Consider the following 19,957-nt stretch of genomic DNA (forward strand, 5'->3'; position numbering starts at 1 on the left):
GTTGGAACCATGTCTGAAAACCCAGGTCAGACCCGGGTTTTCGGTGTAAAAGAGGTATTGGTGTATGAGGCTTTATATTTGTGCTTCCCCAGCCACCACTGTTCAATTTAAAAAGTTGCCACTTGTGCGCAGGAGGGCAAACATATTGGATATATATATATATATATATATATATATATATATATATATATATATATATGTGTGTTGCATTATTACCTTAAGAAGCCATGTAAGCACAGAGTCTCGGTAAGGCACAAACTTGTTCTTCCCTTTTCCAGCAGCTTGATCCGCCAAAGAAGATATAACCAAACCCAAAGTTGTTAGCGATCTGAATGGACAGATTTAAAAGGGTATAGATAAAGTAGCAATGCCTAATCGGTACATATAGTTTACAGATACATTAGTTAACTGAAGAAATACAAGTGGTCATTTGTTTGAAGGAAGAATCTGTACTGAAAAACTAATGAAACATTTTTTGTTGTGTTATTTTTCTTCTTAAAGGGACATTATCACTTCTGTTATCAATGTTACTATAATGTAATTCAAACTAGTAACCATGGCTGAATTATGAAAGTGCTGTTCAAACTAAAACCATTTCAACATCAATTATTTAATTCAGCTCAGGTTAAATCAATCAATTAGATAATGAGAAAAATGGGAAAAGACCAAGTTATCGTATTGTGCATTCATACGGTTCGAAAAAATTACATTCCATTTTCAGCAGAAAATTAGTTTCAGACTAGTTTTTATATTATCATTTTTATTTATTTGTTTTTGCATTTGCTGGCTCTTAACATGGTATTAATTATATATAAAAAAACAAATACAGTTGAAAACCATAGAAGAGGTTACTACTTGTTGATGTTGCTCCCTTCTTTGAGACGTTCACCAGCAGCACCGGTTTTGGACACTCTCTCGCTGCCGGCCAGGTCCACCAAGCTGACCTTACTGACACGTTCTCCTGAGTTCTAAGCAAAAACATCAAAAGTATATAAATGTCACATTAAAATACTAAAAAATATATACCAATATTGGGGAAGAACTGTACAGAAGACATACAATTTGGCATAACTATGTCCTGCATAATTATGTAAACAGACTATGCATATTTTTTCAATTGCATAAGATTTTACTTTATTAAAAAGCAATTCTGGTTTTATAAAGATATCTTGCAGTATAATGTAAACTATATACTGTAAGCATACATTGAAATGATAAAAATAAACCTGTTTCATTACCTTTAGAGATAATATATTTTTTAAAGTGGAAACTCTACTTTCATATTTTAAATAAGAAGTTGGAAAATGGATATACTGTAAATAAAAAAACATTTGTGGATAAACTAAATAATTATAAACTAATAATATTTTGTGGTCATTTCAAATTGCGCTAATTTAAAAATCACACAGATTTTATTTTGTAAATTGAAAAAAGAACATTTCAAATATTTCATACACTTAGAGATTTTTGTTTTATGTTTAACAAAAATGAAAAGTATATACTTACACCAGACTGATGGTCATATAAAGTCTGTGTGACAATGATGCTAAATACAGCATGAGAGCGGCTGCTTTCCTCATTCATGTTAGTCGCTGCAACAGTACGAGATTTATTTCCTTCCGACATTAGAGACTCAATATCCTAATACAAAATTTTAAAGAGATTTGTCTTCAAAATTGAATAATTGAGATTTATGACTAACATAGCTTTAAGGATGTCAGGATATCACCCTATTAACAGGTTCTCAAACTCGGTACTCAGGACCCCAAACAGTGCATGTTTTCCAGGTCTCCTCACAGAATACAAGTGAAATAATTAGCTCCACCTGTGGATTTTTTAAAATGTGTCTGTGAGTAATGACTACACCTGTGCACCTGCTGGGTGACCTGGAAAACGTGACCTGTGTGAGGTCCTGAGGACCGAGTTTGAGAAACACTGCATTATTTTGTGTATTTAAACAAAGTTTACATTTTGACCATTTTAAGTTTGCTATTCCTGCTGTTGATATCACTATTGTTTTTCTCTCTCAGACAATATAGAGTATATATGCCAAACAAGGATAAATGAGTGCATAGAACAGTATACTTATAACCAAACAAGATGCACCAATATGCACAATGATGACCATAATATCTCTTAACACTGATTACAGAACTAGGCCTATATTTAAAGACAAAAGATAATAGTTTTTACACTGAAAAATGCATTTAATAACATTTGTACACACTGCAGAGTATAACTGCAACATTTGTCCAGTTTGTTAATTATCAAGCATAAAGACATACAGTATCATTAGGTAACGTTGTAGACAAAGGGCGTCCTACACAAGGTGCTGAGCACTGGACAAAATGCCAGCCCCTACTTGACATCATTTGTCTTCAATTTGTTTAGGGCTTGATCTGTACCACAACAATTAACTAGTAGTATTTAACAATTTACATTTTTTTAAGTGCCATAGACAAGACCTAAAATGAGTCACAAGGCAGAACTGTACTATCACCAAAAGATGCATTCCAAGCCCTTTATTTTCAGCATTTGTCCTTCACTGATCAATATGAAACCTTACACTGCAGGCTAATAGCTGGCTGCATAAAGAGACTATAAGGTGTATACAGTATTAATGAGTTTAGGAGTAATCCTATTATGGAGGATATCTGCTGCAAAGCTGTGTTAGCCAGTTTACATTTACATTTAATTAGTTAAGTATGGAAGCACACTAGGAGGTATTTGCTATTTACTAAGCATCTGCTTGAAAAAGCTATTGCTTCTTGGTGTGTTTAAGCAGGACATGTAAAACATCCATACTATTGCAGTTTTACTTTTCCCCACTTACACGGAGAGGAGCAACTGCTATTTCAAGCTGAAGCTTAGAAAATTTACCCCTAGTGCAATTTACATTAGGGTGAAATAACAAATATACACTAACTGTTTGTACATAAGTTGCACACATAGGAATCTGTGCATGTGAAGGGAGGTTTTGGATTTGAGTCATTTGATATTATTTTTATTTAAAATGTCTTTATCATGATATTGAGATCACTAAACAGACATGGAGCATGCAACACTCAAATACACAGAGATAGCAACATCCTATAAAATAGGTAAATTGTGATTATATGTGGACTAGTGGAGGATGTGACTGAAAGATATACCTCTTTTCCACCAAAAACCTGGGTCCGACCTGGGTTTTCAGACATGGTTCCAACCCTGGTCAGACGACACCATTTACACAGCACCATCGATCTGGGTTATTCACAGGTCAGCCCCATTCACACTGAACCTGGGTCTGCCCTGCTAAACTTGTGAGGTCATAAAAAGTGGGAGGTGACTGCTCCACAACCACCAATCAGCTTTTTAGGCATGACCCAGGTCAGATGACCTGGGTTGCGCTGTTTACACTGCAAGATTATCCAGGTCCATCCTGGCTCAGACCCTGGTACTACCTGGGTGGGATTGCCGGGTCACTTGACACAGGTTATTTTTTAGGGACCCTTTTACACTGAGCTGCGACCCGGGTAGACCCAGCAAAAACCCAGGTTTTGCTCTGGTGTAAAAGGGGTAATAGATTGCACATCCTGCACCCATATTTTATAATACTAACCTCTCTGAAGTCCCGCATCAGGTGTCTCAACCCTGCACAAAACGCCTGGAAAATGGCTGCTGCTGCCAATTTCTTGGCATTTTGCGCATGCGCAGTGGGGAAATTGTCGGGAAAATAGCGCGCCGCGCATGCGCAGTAGATTCTGGACACAGACTAGTGCCCAGAGTCTACTGCTGCGGTCAGTCTGCTGCCGACCGCCGGGGACAGAAGAGGGGGCCCCGGATGGGGAATGCATACGGCCCCCTCCTCTCTTAATATGCCCCTGCGCTGGTGGCACTACGTTTGGCATCATTTCTGTATGACAATGTAAACAATATTCTTACTCGTTTTCTACACTAGTGCTCACAAACCCTTTCACAGTAAAGTTAGGGACTTCCAAAACTACACATTTATTCATTGACAATGCATTCTAATTAATTTGTGTGATGGATTATGTACTCTAAATGTCAGTAGCAATGTTAATTAGTAGCTGATTCTGCTCTATTCAATCTGCATACAATTCTGTTATTGAGCAGTCTCTAACAAAAATGCAAATATGTAACATATTTCACAAATACTCTACATGACACAAAATGAGACAAAGAATAAAAAGTTACCTCAAATTTAGTTACTGCTAACTGAGATAAACCATCCACATATGGTCCCAACACCTTGTGCTCACGAACTTTAAGGGATTGTCGACTTCTAGAAAGCAATAAAAAAAACACATAGGTTTAATAATTATATGTATGGGAGCCGTGAGCAGTGGTGGTGGGGAATGGTCACACAACGCGGGTTCCCACTGTGTGTAACACAGACAAGACAGCTTGGGGCATTAAATAAAATACACACACATATATTGCGGGAAATCGCACAGCATATGCCGAGAAAAATGGGCATACCTATATGCACCTATGCAGATTGGTGTCAGTCAGTCATTTGTGCCTGCTTTTGTCTAGGACTGAGGCGAGAAGGGGCAATCTAATTTAGGCAGAGAACAGGAAGGGTGTCTTCACGCAATTGCAAACACATGCAGACAGGGAGATGCACTAAGCCGTGCAGAGTGATAAAGTACCAACCAATCTGTTCCTAATTGTAATTTTTCAAACACAGCCTGCAAACTGACAGTTAGGTCAGATCAGATCAGACACTTCCAGTCTGATTTCCAACAATGCACTGCGTTGTAGTCAGGCCCGGCGACAGGGGGGTCCAATGGTAGCTGTGTCAGTTCTCAGCTGACTTCTTCGTCCAATGGACAGCTACATGGGCGTATAAACTTGCGAGCAGGGCCCTCTACCCTCTTGTGCTGCTCCTTACTTTATGTTCATCTACTTCTTACTCACCACTAGGACACCTAACACTTGGTGCCTATGCTTTGTTGCTTATGTGGGTGTTATGGCCACCTACCACCTATGTATCAATGTATATTATCCATGTCCTTGTCCTTCATTGTATTGTATTCTACTGTAAGTCACTTTTTGGTTATGTACCTTGTAAGGCGCTGCGGAACACTTGTGGCGCCATATAAATAAATGATAATAATAATAATAATAATAATAATAATTATTATAATAATAATAATAATAATAATAAACAGGACTCCAGGTAAACAGGAAGTTGCCTGATCAACTTCACTATTTCCTTGATGGTTGCTGTTGCTTCGTTCCAGGCTTCACGTGCAATCTTCCTGTGATTCTTCCCAGCGTTATTTCTCAGTACATTACCCGAGTACTGAGTCCTAGTGGCTCATTCCAGTGTTTGTCCTACGATTGGATTTCCAGTCTGTTCTCAGAACATCATCTCCTGTGTTCAAGTATTCAGTTCATCTCCTGTGTTCAAGTATTCTGTTCATCTCCTTTGTTCAAGTATTCAGTTCATATCCTGTGTTCAAGTATTCAGTTCATCTCCTGTGTTCAAGTATTCAGTTCATCTCCTGTGTTCAAGTATTCAGTTCATCTCCTGTGTTCAAGTATTCAGTTCATCTCCTGTGTTCAAGTATTCAGCTTACATGCTGATCTCCCGTGTTCAACTACACAGTTCATACGCTGGTCTCCTGTGTTCAAGTATTCAGTTTATCTTCTGTGTTCAAGTATTCAGTTCAACAATACAAGTGTCACTCTCCTCTGCCAGTGGTGCGTCTAGGTTCTCAGCCGTGTACTCAGTACACCATACGTGTACAACACAAGTGGACTTACTGTGGACTTAGATGCCAGTGGTGTATCTAAGTACACAGTAGGCCTCATCCATTTCCCACCGGTATACAGTAGCACAAGGTACAGGGTTCTCTAGTGCTTCAGCCTGAAGTACATTCTCCTGGGTCTCCTCGGTGTTACGTTTCTCCATTTCCCACTTGTATCGGATACCTGACCCAAGGGCCGCAACCTTTAAGCTTTAAGGATATGGGTTTAAGCGGCTGGGTGCCGCTTAAACCCATATCCCATTTGCAGGGGTCACTGGTGAACGCCTCTCAGCAAGTTAGACTCCGCGCCTTTGGTTAGGTCTCTTCAACGTCCGGTACTCGTGGACGAGGAGGACTTACATCCAGACCCTTCGCCTCCCTCCGATTCCTTCCTCAAACTGGGACCTCAGCTTTCAGCTCCTCAGTAGGAGATCCTCCTGAGCAGATCGTGACACTATCACAATATATATTCAGTTTTCAGGTCAAATGATGAATGACCTATCCAGTCTGACGTTTCTTATTGTCCTCAGCTGCAGATATCCAATGGAGGGCAGCTTCCCTGCAACAGTGTACAGCTCACAGGCCAGGTAGTGATATATATTGTGATGACTTGGCGTAATTAGCATGGTAGAGGGGTGAATTTGTGCATGGTCTTTAGTGTTCAAACAGGATCCAACACAGCTTTCAGGTAAATAAACGGAATGGTGCTTAAATCTGCTACACTACAAATGAATACAAAATAATAAACACCTAGCCCCCATTCAGGGCAACTAACTCACTTCTTCGCCCCTGAATAATTGGGCAACTAGTCTGCAAAACACAGTCTCTCGGAGTAAAAGTCCCAGTCATGTCTTCTGACAGGTATTCCCGCAGGCTCCAGCCTACTCACATTCAGGCTCCTGGCCTGCTTGTAGTCTCACACTCTGCTCCCTACCTCATGTAGGTCTGAACTAGGCTTCCTAGCCACCAGTGGCTTCCCAACCCATGCTGGGCTCCTACTGCAGTCCCACCTGGACTGGAAACACAGGCCCCAGCCTGTCCTAACTGCAGACTACACTCTCTCACTCCAGCAATTAGGCATGCCACCTGGCTATTCTCTCCTGTGTGGGCGAATCCCTCCTCCACACAGAACACCTGTGTCAGTAATGCCATTTGCCTTCATACCGCCACTAATATATATATATATATATATATATTAGTCAAATGGCTGGCACTCCACATAAATGCAAAATAAATTACTTGCCTTGGTGCCTTCCTGGAAGTTCAATTGAACACCCACTTACATATGTAGAAAGGGAATGGCGGCACTCACAGGTCTGATGAAATGAATGAATCAAACTTGACAACTGTGTCTGCCTTGAACAAGACCTGAGTGCCGCCTTTCCCTTTCTACACATATATATATATATATATATATATATAATCCGAACCATCCCCGATCCCAGGCCGGTCCGAGTCAGGCTCGACTTTTCCCGCCTGACTCGGATCTGAAATCGAGGCAATACGTCATCATCCCGCCTTCCAGGTCTCGCGGGTTTTGGATTCTATATAAGGTACCCGCGTCGGCGCCATTTTCTCACTCGGCTGTGGACAGTGAAGAGGGAGGGTGGGAGTTAGGGCTGGCTGGGCTGTGTAGTGTAGTGTAGTGCAGTGCTGTGCTGTGCTGCGCTGCTGTTGTCCATAGGGGCTGTGTCCACTCCTCCAAAGTCCATAGGGGCTGGACTGTGTTGTGCAGTCAGTTGTCCATAGGGGCTGTATCCACTCCAAAGTCCTGTGCAGTGTCCCAGTCCTAAAGGGGTGCTGTAGTGTTGTCCAGGGGGTGCTCTGTCCATCAGGGGTGCTCCCCCCAAGTGCAAAAAAAAATAAATATTTTTTCTGTGTTTGTGAATTTTGTGCGCAGTAGCCGCATGTGCATCAACAAAGTGCGCCTATGTCATAAGTAAAGGGCTGGCTGGCTTGACCATTAAAGGGTGTTGTAACCTCCAAAGCGCCCTCCAAAGCAAATGAAAAAATATTTTCTGTGTTTCTGAATTGTGTGCACTGTGGCTGCACGTGCATCAACAAAGGAGCAGCGCCAAGCCTGCGCCTGTGTCCCATAAGTAAAGGGCCAGCTGGCTTATCCATTAAAGGGTGCTGTAACCGCCAAATTGCACTCCAAAAAAAATAAAAATATATATATTTTTGTGTTTGTGAATTGTGTGCACAGTAGCCGCACGTGCATCAACAAAGGAGCAGCGCCAAGCTTGCGCCTGTGTCCCATAAGTAAAAGGCCGGCTGGCTCATTTCTTAAAGGGTGGTGTAACCCACAACATTTTTCAAACTGCCATCCTGTCTGCCACTGCAGTGTCACTCCTAGATGGAACACGTGTTTGTGCCGCCCACTCGTGTCGCTTAGCATAGTCATCCAGCTACCTCGGTGCAACCTTTTAGACATAAAAACACTATTGTGAGGTGTGAGGTGTTCAGAATAGACTGGAAATGAGTGGAAATTAAGGTTAGAGGTTAATAATAGCATAGGAGCAGAAAAACCCACAAATTCTGTGATTTTAGCTGTTTTTATGCTTTTTAAAAAAAAAAAGTACAGATCCAAAACACAAAACCCAGAACCCAAAACACGGAAGGGTGGTTTTGGCAAAACCAATCCAGATCCAAAACAGGAAGAAAGATCCAGATCCAAAACACGAAAAGTGGCCGGTGCACACCCCTAATATATATATATATACACACACACTCACACACACATATATACATACATACATATACACTTGTACATCTCACCTGAGGACGGGGTTATGCACCTCGAAACGTTGTGAGAATAAAATCAATATTCTTCATAAGACCCGTAGTGCCATGCAGTGCTCTTACCCCGGAGGGAGAACACATCAACAAGTGCATCAATTTTCAGCAAAGGCACACAGGCAACAGGACATTGATATTTGAGTGCCGGTCCAACAGTACCATATATAATACCCATGAAATAAAAACCTTAAAGACTGGTGAGTGCACCCCTGAAATTGACTTATTTTTGTAAGGATTTTTTGTCCTATTTGGGTAGCAACCCCAGCATATTGTGAACTTTGACGCGAGCGTGCACCAATTTGTGTATATATATATATATATATATATATATATATATATATATATATATATTAGGGATGTGCAGGCTCGGATAGGTTCGAGTTTGCACGTGGAGTTCGGATTTTTCCCTCCAAAAAAACGGAACTCAGAACGAGGCAAAACGTCATCTTACATGGACGAACATCATCATTCCTGGACAAAAGACCAGGAATGATGATGTTCGTCCATGTAAGATGACGTTTTGCCTCGTTCTGAGTTCCGTTTTTTTGGAGGGAAAAATCCGAACTCCACGTGCAAACTCGAACCTATCCGAGCCTGCACATCCCTAATATATATATATATATATATATATATACATACATACATACATACATACATACTGTATACATATATATATATTTTTATTTTTTTTAATTTTTTTTTGTATGATTGGAGAAAACCAAACCATCGCACATCCTCACGTTTTTTGGAGCGTGCTCTAGTGATTCTTTGCGAATTCATATGCAGCTTGGCCCAAGTTTTTTAGGTGAGAAGGACATTCTGAGACTGCATAGGGTTGCTCAGATGGTCAATTTGCGACTGATGTTCCCCCTTTTGTACGCCAGCGGCAGATGGGAGACGATGGAAGTGGGTGTCTCTGTGCACAAGACATTAGCTAAATCATTAGCATATTTTTACAAGCCCGCTGCGTCTGAAATTCCACTTGCGAATGTAACTGCATCCACCTCTGAATCAAGCCCTTAGTAATCATCTGGACTGAAAAAGGAATGCCTGATTTATAGTGACCATGTATACTGGTGATAACCAATGGAACATGGCAAAAAATAAATAGCTGGTTATGATGAATGCCAGGCCTGTATACAGACCTGCCAATACCATGAAAGCCTTTTTAAAAAAAAGGAGTTGTTCTAAAAATGAGAGTATTTTCTTCTTGTTGGGTGACATTATATTGTCTGCTGGACAGAATGGATTGTGTCATGTAATATATTCTTCCCTTGCTTGCGTGGGTGTCCTTCAGGTACTCTGGTTTCCTCCCACAATCCTAAAATATACTGGAAAGTTCATTGGCTCCTGACAAAAATAAACCCTAGTGTGTTTGCGTGTGTGTACATGCGGTAGGGAATATAGATTGTATGCTCCACTGGGGCAGGCACTGATGTGAATGAGCACTATACATGCGCTATATAAATAAAAACCATTTACTCCTAAAGATTACAAAGCCATCTCTAACCTGTAATTGATTTTACAATGTGTTCCCGGTGGAACGACAGTAGCCATTTTGCTATCCCAATACACAATGCTATCTATTATAGTACAGATTGAATTATGGTATGTCTTTACTCTTTATGAGTAATTAAATTACATGCTTTATTTTACATCTGTTCAATAATTTTGATTGTTATAGCACTGTATTTGGTATATATTTGGGTGACATTTTTTGGAGACTGACAATCTCCTTTTACAACTACTTGGTATCACGACCCACATCAGCGCCTGACTTTTGTATAAAATTGGTATTTTTTTTTTAGCTCTATATAAATTATTGGTAAAAAAAATAAAATATAAATTTCTGTGTTTCAGTCAGTAATTATATTCAGACACAATGGAGGAAGCATTTACAAAAGTTTGTAATTATTAAAATCAAACTTTAAAAGAAAAAAGAGTTGGATGTACGTATATAACTCAGCTGGCACTGCCACTTGGAATGCAAAATTAACTGTATAATCTGCATATCAGCATTTACTCTGAAAACAAACGTCTACTGCTCAAATTAAGTAGTCTTGACTTAAGCCTATATGCTAGCTCATTCAAGCTGCATTCATCAAGTGACATACATAGGCCCCGATTCAGAGTCGGTTGCTCTGACAGAGCGCTCGCTCTGAATCAGGGCCGGTCTTTTTTTTTTTTAGAACGGCCTCCTGGCCGCTCGCATAGCTGTGACCACCCACAGCCATAGCGAGCGGCCAGGAAGATGGTCGCGATGGTCAAGCCCATCGCGACCATCGGGCTTGCGACGAGACCCTTGTGGTAGGGTCTCGGTGCCGCAAGCCCCAGAGAGATTTCGGCTCTAACAGAGCCGAAATCTCTCCCACTGACATCACTCGTGATGTCAGTGGGGCCGGCCCCAAACGGAGGCGTTCACATGGGAAAGCCTCCGTTTGGGCAGCCACTCCCCCGGCCTGCCCACCAAAGGGGGCGTGATGTCACTCAACATCGACAGCATGCCCCCTTTGGTACAAGACCCGGAGCGACGGATTGCCCGTCGCTATCCGGGTCGCGCGCATACGCACGATGGAGCCGGCTCCGTCGTGCGCATGCGCTCTGGGCCACCATCGACCCAGTTGCGAGCGCTCAGTGCTTGCGACCGGGTCTGAATCAGGCCCATAGTTCAAAGAAACCTATCGTACCAAGGGCGCAAGTTAAGCTACCACGTTTTTTTTTTCTTTACTCTGACATTTGAGTCTTGCAATATCAACACCATCTATAATGATGAAATGTAATTAAGTGGATGGCACTATTATTGTACACTAAGGGCAAAAAAAACTGATAATTGCAACAAAATAGTTATTTATTAACCAGAGCAATGCTAATATTCAAAGTAAAATAGGGCATTACAATTTTCTGACTACAAAATGTTTTTATTTTTATTTTCCAGTTTAATTCCACTGTAAAGGCTTAAAATGACACAATAAATCAGTTTCTCATTTACATGAAAAAAAAATCAAAACAAAAACTAAGACCAAGTATTTCTTTGGTTTTGGTGATAAAGATCCATCAGATCTTGCAAGTTGCCAATTAGATCTTAAACTAGTGATATCCTCAGTTGAAGATGAACCGAGGATCTTTTATGTATATACTGCAGTGGTTAACACATTTAAAGCCATACAAGAAAATACAAGGCTACAGATGCTAAAACACTTACCCTTTAGGGTCTAAGAGATCTCTGACCTTTTCATTATAAATTTCCATATAAGAGACTTCCACTTTGAAGGTCTGAGAGTCATTTTCTTCCTCTGTGGTCCTCAGGAATAAAGCACAGCAAAGCCGTGGGATAAGGCCGGGCTGATCTGCCGTACCCATCATAGAGAAAGATTTTCCCGAACCTACGAAATATTACAAAAAATAAATAAAAAGGAACATGAACATAAAATTTTAAACATTACATCCGTTATATAGAAAATACAGCACAGTACAATAAATGTACATTAAGGGACATACCTGTTTGCCCATAAGCAAAAATGCATGCATTGTATCCCTGAAAGGCATTGTCCAGTATCCCTTCTCCAAGGCACTTAAAAACCACTTCCTGTCCTGCAAAAATGTACAAAAAATGATAACTTATTTTATGCTGCAGTACTAATACTGTGCATTGCTGCTTTCAAAGGCTCATAGAAAACAAGTCATGAGAAACAACAGTGCCTTATTCATGCTCTACTTTTGCCAACTGTGGTCAATCACTAAGTGTCATTACTTCCTTTCCTCTTCCGACAGCTGAGCTGCACGAGTGACTGGCATACATTATACAGCCAGGCTTGCACTGTACAGAGTATATGTGCAGATAAAGAGATACCCTTCTTAGCCAGGTGTCTGAGTTCCAGGAATGATATACAGATTATATTCCCATCTCTCTTATGCAAGCAAATCATCAATCATTCAATTTTTTGTCAATTAAAAATATTAGAGATATGTCCAAATCATAGATATCCCTAATAGAATTGACTACACAATCCATTTTATTTGCTGGACGCTCTACTGTACGTAAGCTAACATAATCGGTGCCTGTAGAGAGTTAAAAATGTTTAATCTTCACAAAAGGGATATCCAGGTCTGTATGAAATAAAAATAACGCCTTTTCCTACTATATTGTGTGTTAGGATAGAACAATAAAACTTGAGAAGGAGCTCTCAATAGGAGTTGGAAAAATGTAAAGAAAAAATAGGCAGTGCGCAATACATTAGTAACTACTTCATTGGAAAATTCTATATGTTAACAAAAAATTGCATATATAATTCTCCAATAATTGTCCGAAATGGCTTGGTAGAGTAAATATCATTAAAATGAACTCTCCCCAAATTCCTGTATTTAATTTAAACTCTCCAGATTCAGGTTCCTTTGGGCTTTTTCCATAAGCTTCATAGGGTAATTAGTTATTTTGTGTAGGGAAGAGGGTGTCCCAGACTGAACTCGGGCGTCCTTTGATGACATAAGTCTCAGGGGTGCCTTCAATTGCCTGGTTTTCTTCAATACTACTTTGCAATCCATTTAAACGGGATAATGACGTGGTCTTGTACTGCCGCTGAAATGGGCTCAAATAGAGGGGACCTTCCTTTCATTTCCGATAGAAGTGTTCCCTTGGATCCCAAACTAATTTCACACATCACTATCACACCCACCCTGAAATGCTGCCATATGTACAGTCTACTTCTTTGACAACGTATAATTCTCAATTCCGCCTGGGCCAAGTTGAGGGCTCAATGAGACTGGGGAACAGGGACGGACATCTGCGGGTTATCACTCGACTAATGTGTAGTATATTTACCACTTTAAAAACATAGATCTCCCTGATAAGGAATATTGGGCCTATGGTCAACGCCACCACTATTTGTCTTCTTTGACTAAGAACAATGCATTGATGACTCTGAGTGGTGCACTTCTGAGGTGCCTATCCGCTATTCTGTTTCTCTCTATAAATTGATAGTTAGCAAATATCACTGCACCCTTATTAGGCTTGGAAGGGTGAATGTAACCTTAACTTTCATGAAACCCTATGGCAGAAACTCATCCACTTTATGCATGTCAGTTCACAGAGCACCTCTGTAACTGGAATGCATTATTAGTTTTTATCTCAGTGGTATAGAAGCCCTAATGTTTTACATAAAATGTTTCCTTCTGTTCTAGGTACTTGTAAGTGTGGTCATCACCTGGGAACATTTTCCATGATTTGTGGGACTGCCCGGGAATCACTGATTTCTGCCAAAATGTGCACAAAGTGTCTAAGAAGATTTCTGGGACAGACATCCTAAATGAACCACATTTCTGGTTCCTCAATTCCATGCCCATCTCCAAATACAAAAAGTTGCTACTAAAGCACCTGAATAATGCCTCCAAAGCAGTTATCCTGGTGTATGTGTACTGGAGGTCATTTGCCCCTCAACCTATTTGTTCCTGGTTTAAAAAAATTGATCACTACATGGAAATGGAATATATCACTGTCCACTATTCGGAATTCATCTCTACCTGGTTCTATTGGCTGGAGTACAAGGAATCAGAGAATTACCACCAGTTTGCTAGCAGTGCATAGGTGTACTGCCCATCTTTCCTCTCCTCTCCTTCCCTTTGTTGTCGCCATATATTTTTTCTTATGTGTTGCTATTACAGTTCTACTGTACCATAGCAGTCGCAATAACATTTGATGTTTTATTGGCAAGTATTTTCATCTACATTTTGTTAATGAAAACCCTGCACCTGCATTTTCTATATGCTAAAATATATCAACACAGATTATACAAAAGTAAATAAAATCCAGTAACACTGTATATTAAAATGGACTAGTAAGAGATAAATTATTTGCTTTAAGTTTCATTACCCATCAAACAGATTATTAAACAAATTGAGTTATATGGACTCACTGGGGCGTATTTTGCACCCTTGCAGATTTGTGTGTACCTTGACTTGCGCTTATCTCAAGATAACTTCATCTCGGAACTCTGCAGTATTTCTAAGTCATACATACAAGTGTATATACCTGTGCCCAATGATAGCATAGAGATGGATGGTGTGAGTGTTAAATGCAACATTGTATTACCATATTTGTAAACAATATAATCTAATCTATAATTTTATATAAACTCACGAGAGAATGCCTTGAGTTTGTTATTAATAAATGTGATAATAACATTTTCCACATGAAATGTAATAAAGAAATACAAATATCCCCATCTGTTGTTAACTGCTTTGTAAATCCAACATGAATTTCTTTTCTTATACTAGGTCAAAAGGTAGTGACAAATAATCTGAATAGACCAGTGGCGTAACTACTACCCCTGCACCCCCCGCGGTGGCTTGGAGGCGCTGGATAGCGGCGGGGGCAGTAGTTACGCCACTCAGTGGAGGAACTCCCGTGACTCCCTCCATCTGCCGGGCGCCCGCTGAGTGTGTTACCAGCGGGTGCCCGGCTCCTATTGAAACCCCCGGCGGCAGCCGGAGGACGGAGCTCCCTCCGACTTCTGGGTCCCGCAGGGCACTATGGGAGTGATGTCATGACGTCACTCCCATAGTGCCTAGGAACGGATGCCGGGGTATGGGCGGCAGCAGCACTGGAGCAGGTATAGAGGTAAGTGTTTTGTTTTGTTTTTTTGTGTGTTTGTGTGCGCCCGGGGGGGGGGGGTGGGGGAGAGCAACTACAGAGGACTATCTACTGGGGGTAATTACAGGGGGCTCACTACTGGGGGCAACTACAGGGGGCTCACTACTGGGGGCAACTACAGGGGGCTCACTACTGGGGGCAACTACAGGGGGCTCACTACTGGGGGCAACTACAGGGGGCTCACTACTGGGGGCAACTACAGGGGGCTCACTATTGGGATCAACTAGGTGCAACTACAGTGGGCTGACTACTGGTTGCAACTACAGGGAGCTCACTACTGGGGGCAACTACAGGGGGCTTACCACTGGGGGCAACCACAGGGGGCAACTACAAGGGGCAACTACAGGGGGCTCACTACAGGGGGCAACTACTGGGCACAACTACAGGGGGCACTACTAAAATGGGCACAACTACAGGGGGCACTACTAGAAGGGGCACAACTACAGGGGGCACTACTTGAAGGGGCACAACTACAAGGGGCACTGCATATGGGCACAATTACAGGGGGCCCTGCATAATGGGCACTACTACAGGGGGCATTGCATAAGGGGCACTATTACAGGGTGGCATGTGTAAGGGGCATTGCTGTGTGGCATAATGTGTTGTAAGGGGCATTCCGGTGTGGCACACTGTGTTGTAAGTGGCATTATTTAGTGTGTCATAATGTGTAAGGCACGTTGCTGTATCATGTAACCACACACCTTAAACGTTGTCTTTGGTTGTGTTTGATCTTTGGGCGGGGGGGAGTTGGGCGGGAGGGGGGCGCCTGAAACTTTTTTGGCATGGGGGAGCAAAATTTATAGTTACGCCACTGGAATAGACAATAGCATCTTGAACTGATATAGCTACAGCACTATAGATAGAGAGATAATGTATTAATCAGCTTCTACCATTGTACAGGCTGGGTTTGAAAAAGGAGCTGATTGTTGGTACTTTATCTTTCTCTACTTTATCTCTCTCCAAGCTTTGATAAATTTCACCCAAGGTACTATTAGCTATTAGCTAGAGGGGTTGATATGCAAGCAGCCTATCAGAAGCGGATAGATAGTGCTACAGGTATTGTCGTCATCATCAAAATGTATCTGTATAACCAGGCCTCTAGTGTCTGAAAAAGATGCACCTCCAAAGAAGCGTATTAGATATGCACCGAAGGTCACATCTCTCTGGGAACTAGCTACACCGAGGTATTCTCAATTTACAGGCATAGGGGCCTATTCACCAACACTAAAATAACAATATTAAGGACATTTTTCCTTAATTACCGTTTTTTACTATTCATTAACACACTTAACACAGGACATATCACTGATATCTCCTGGTTAAGTCCATCTGCGTTAATTTCCACACTCCCCATACATTAGTATGGGGATGTAAAAATTAGCCTATTTATCAAATTCCGAAAATTATGTATTTTTGGAATTTGATGGTGTTACTATACGCCACTGTCAGGTGGCGTATAGCGGGTTATACTTACCTGCTGTCAGCGTGGGCAGGTCCTCCGCCGGCTCACTCAGTCGCTCCTGGTCCCTCAGGCTCTGGCTGTGTGTGCTACTGCCGGGCAGCACCTTCCCTCTGTTCCCCGATGGCACTTGTAAGTGCTTCTTCAATTAACTGTTTATTTATTATAAACAGTTAAATAAAGCACTTACAAGTGTCATCGGGGAACAGAGGGGAGACGCTGCCCGGCAGCAGCATTGCGGCGGGGAGAACATAATAAAGCTATATAAATTTTAAAAAAAATCTAGAGCTCCCTCTACCTGGCCATCCTTGTAGCCGCTGGGGCCCGGGCGGGAGGTCGGGGTCCGCGGCTGCAGCCCGACAACCGGCCAGGTAGGTGGGGGGACGGGGACGAAGACATAGAATCTTATGTTCAATTATCGCAGCTGTAATCAGTAAGGTAGGACTAGGCAGGGGAAAGTATCTATTATCCGAAGAGCGGTCATCTAAAAAATGACAGCTTTTCGGAATAGATACTTATGGAGAGGAGGAATGATGAATTCCTCCGGTAATTAGGTAGAACTCCATGGGAGTTCGAAACCTAATTACCTCCATCGATATTTTAGCAATGATGAATAGGTCTCATAATGAGCTGCAAGTTTAAGATAAGTTGAAATCTATACATGATGTTGTACCAACACAAAATATACATATCACAAATGGACATGCATCCAACATTAAATGAGGCCCATCATGTCTGTCTATATTGTACAGAGAGTTTTCTTTGGGAATTATTTTATTTGGTTTACTTGAATTCTGAGAGCATTCCATTCACAGCTCATGTTATCAAGTAAATCGAGTAAATATCCAACAATTATTTCTACTGAAGTAAAGTTGGGTTTCCCAGTTGCAATTATGCAGATGAGATTTAGTAACAGGTTTATCTGCTTTCATGGTGGACTAGAAGTCCCTCAATCTCTGTTTTTACCAATCAGATTTGATGTATTTCACTAAAACGTAACAAACGTATTAGTTACAAATTCATAAATAGTTTAATTTTTTTTGCTGGATTGAAACATGAAACAAAATGTGGACTACACTTATAAACCTCTGTGAGTATATATTCAATTTTCTTCAGTTATCATTTAGATTACCAATCTTTATGCTGCGTACACACTGGCAGATATATTGGCTGATCAATTGATTGGCCAATATATCGTGTGTGCGTTGGCCAGTGTGTACCAGCGATATGTCTGTGAACGACATCGTTCACAGACATATTGCGTCGGCTGTGCTGCACAGCCAATGCCCAATATATCTGCACTTTGTGCTGTGTGTACGGGCAGTCAACTGACCGCCTGTACACTTGTTGCAGAGGCCGTGGGGAGGGCGGTGCAACGCAACATGCGGCCAGATTATGGTTGGTCAGTGTGTATGAACAACCACCATCTTCAGATATATCTTTTAGGTGTGTACCCAGTTGTAGATTACAAACGACTGCTGATGAAAATTGCCATCACATAGGTGTCAGTTGGTATGACCTCTGACCCCTCCCATCTGTGTCAGAGATGCACAGGACAGAGTGAGGGGTCAGTGATATATAGAGAGACAGTTGGGGAGGGAGGAGGAGAGATGGGGGAAAGTGTGTGTGTGGGGAGGGGCGGAGGGTGGTGAAGACCAGAGAGAATAAATAAATAAATAAATAAAAGCCTGACAATGCCGGGCATTACAGACAGTATTAGAGTACAAGCTGAATGTGGAAAAAAATAGTTTTGGAAAGCAAAATGATAAACAGATTGTGTTAAATAAATTTTAATTCAAAGTCACTTTCCTTCAAAGTAGTCACAAGCTTTCAGGTTTATTTACTTATTTACTGTTCACAGAATAGCTACAATTTCCTACATAAAGTATTTAAGTCTTTACCACTAATGACCAAATAAGTCTCATTAGACAGTGACCTGTAGTATTAAATTGAAAGTCAAATGCTTTGATGTGTTCTGTATGCTATACAGTTACGTGGTCAAATTACATTCATCTGATTGTTGAATCCTTGAAAAAACATCACTGTTTACACACAGTTATTGTTTTAGACATGTTGTAAATCTAAACTTTTGTCATGTGTTTATAAAATGCATCCTGAAATGTTAACACTGTTCCACTTAGGAACTGGCGGCTTTTCCGAAAATGGGGAACAATCATAAAATATGATAGCAGAAAAGAATTTATATCAAGTCTGACTTTTTGCGTTTTTGTATGTTTGTTTGTTGTTATTTTGATTGGTTGGGTTGATTTATTTTTTTAATATTTTCAATCTTCTGGGGTGAAAGCAAAATGAGAGATGCTGCTATCATGGTTTGTCACTGTTCTTAGCATTACACCATTCCAATATTAATGCACTTAAGCTTGGTACACACTGCACAGATATATCTGCAGATGATGGTCGTTCATACACACTAAACGATCATCTGCTTCTGGCCGCAGGTCCCGCTGGCCGGGGTGGGGGGTGCCCCTCCCTCCTCCCCGCGGCCTCTGCTGCATGTGTACAGGCGGTCGGCAGACCACCCGTATACACTGCCCGATGGACAGATATATCTGCCAACGGCTGTGCAGCACAGCCGAAACGATATGTCTGTGAACAACGTCGTTCACAGACATATCTGCTGGTACACACTTGCCGACAGGCCCCAGATATATTGGCCGATCAATTAATCGGCTAATATATCTGTCAGTGTGTACCCGGCTTAAGAAGTTGATGTATCAAGCAGTGAAAAGAGTGGAGAAGTGGACCACTGGAGATTTACCCATAGCAACCAATCAGCTTCAAGGTAGCAAATATCAAGTGCCTTTTATAACATTATAGGTAGTAGTAGATTGGTTGCTATGGGCATTTTCTCCACTGGTCCATTCTCCGCTCTTTTCACTGCTTGGTACATCAACCCTTAATAAACACTTCTGATTTATTGATACTTTTAATTAAGAAGCAGTCAATTATTAACAGCGTTTATGGTTATGAACCTCACTAGTGGTGATGGGATTCTTGTGGAGTCAGCTAAGTTTGGCACCACTTAGATCAGAGACGTTGAGTTTATCGAGGGGCAGTTGTTCACCAGGGACCCGAACACTAAAGTTTGGACTACTAACTACTACTACTACTTAGTTTGACAGGTGAGAATAAAGCAGGGCACCAGGATATAAGAGAGTTGGAATACTGGTAGTCTAGAGACAGGTATGAGTCAGGACAGGTGGCAATCAGAATAGTCAGGTCACAGTCCAATTCAGGGCAGGCAGCAGCAGTGGTGTAACTAGGGTGTTTGGC

General features: G+C 41.3%; 1 protein-coding gene across 1 annotated transcript in view; it reads right to left on the reverse strand.

The window, feature by feature from the left end:
• Nucleotides 1-19,957, reverse strand: part of KIF13A (kinesin family member 13A) — a 237,513-nt gene that overhangs the window by 150,272 nt on the left and 67,284 nt on the right. The window contains exons 3-8 of the mRNA XM_088475838.1: nt 12,057-12,149; nt 11,761-11,941; nt 4,198-4,285; nt 1,507-1,641; nt 856-968; nt 217-328 (exon numbers count right to left, since the gene is read on the reverse strand). Coding sequence (XP_088331964.1) covers nt 217-328; nt 856-968; nt 1,507-1,641; nt 4,198-4,285; nt 11,761-11,941; nt 12,057-12,149 — 722 coding nt within the window. The remainder of the gene's footprint in view (nt 1-216; nt 329-855; nt 969-1,506; nt 1,642-4,197; nt 4,286-11,760; nt 11,942-12,056; nt 12,150-19,957) is intronic.

Source organism: Taudactylus pleione, unplaced genomic scaffold, assembly GCF_031769625.1.
Source record: "Taudactylus pleione unplaced genomic scaffold, aTauple2 ptg000179l, whole genome shotgun sequence".
NCBI lineage: Eukaryota > Metazoa > Chordata > Amphibia > Anura > Myobatrachidae > Taudactylus > Taudactylus pleione.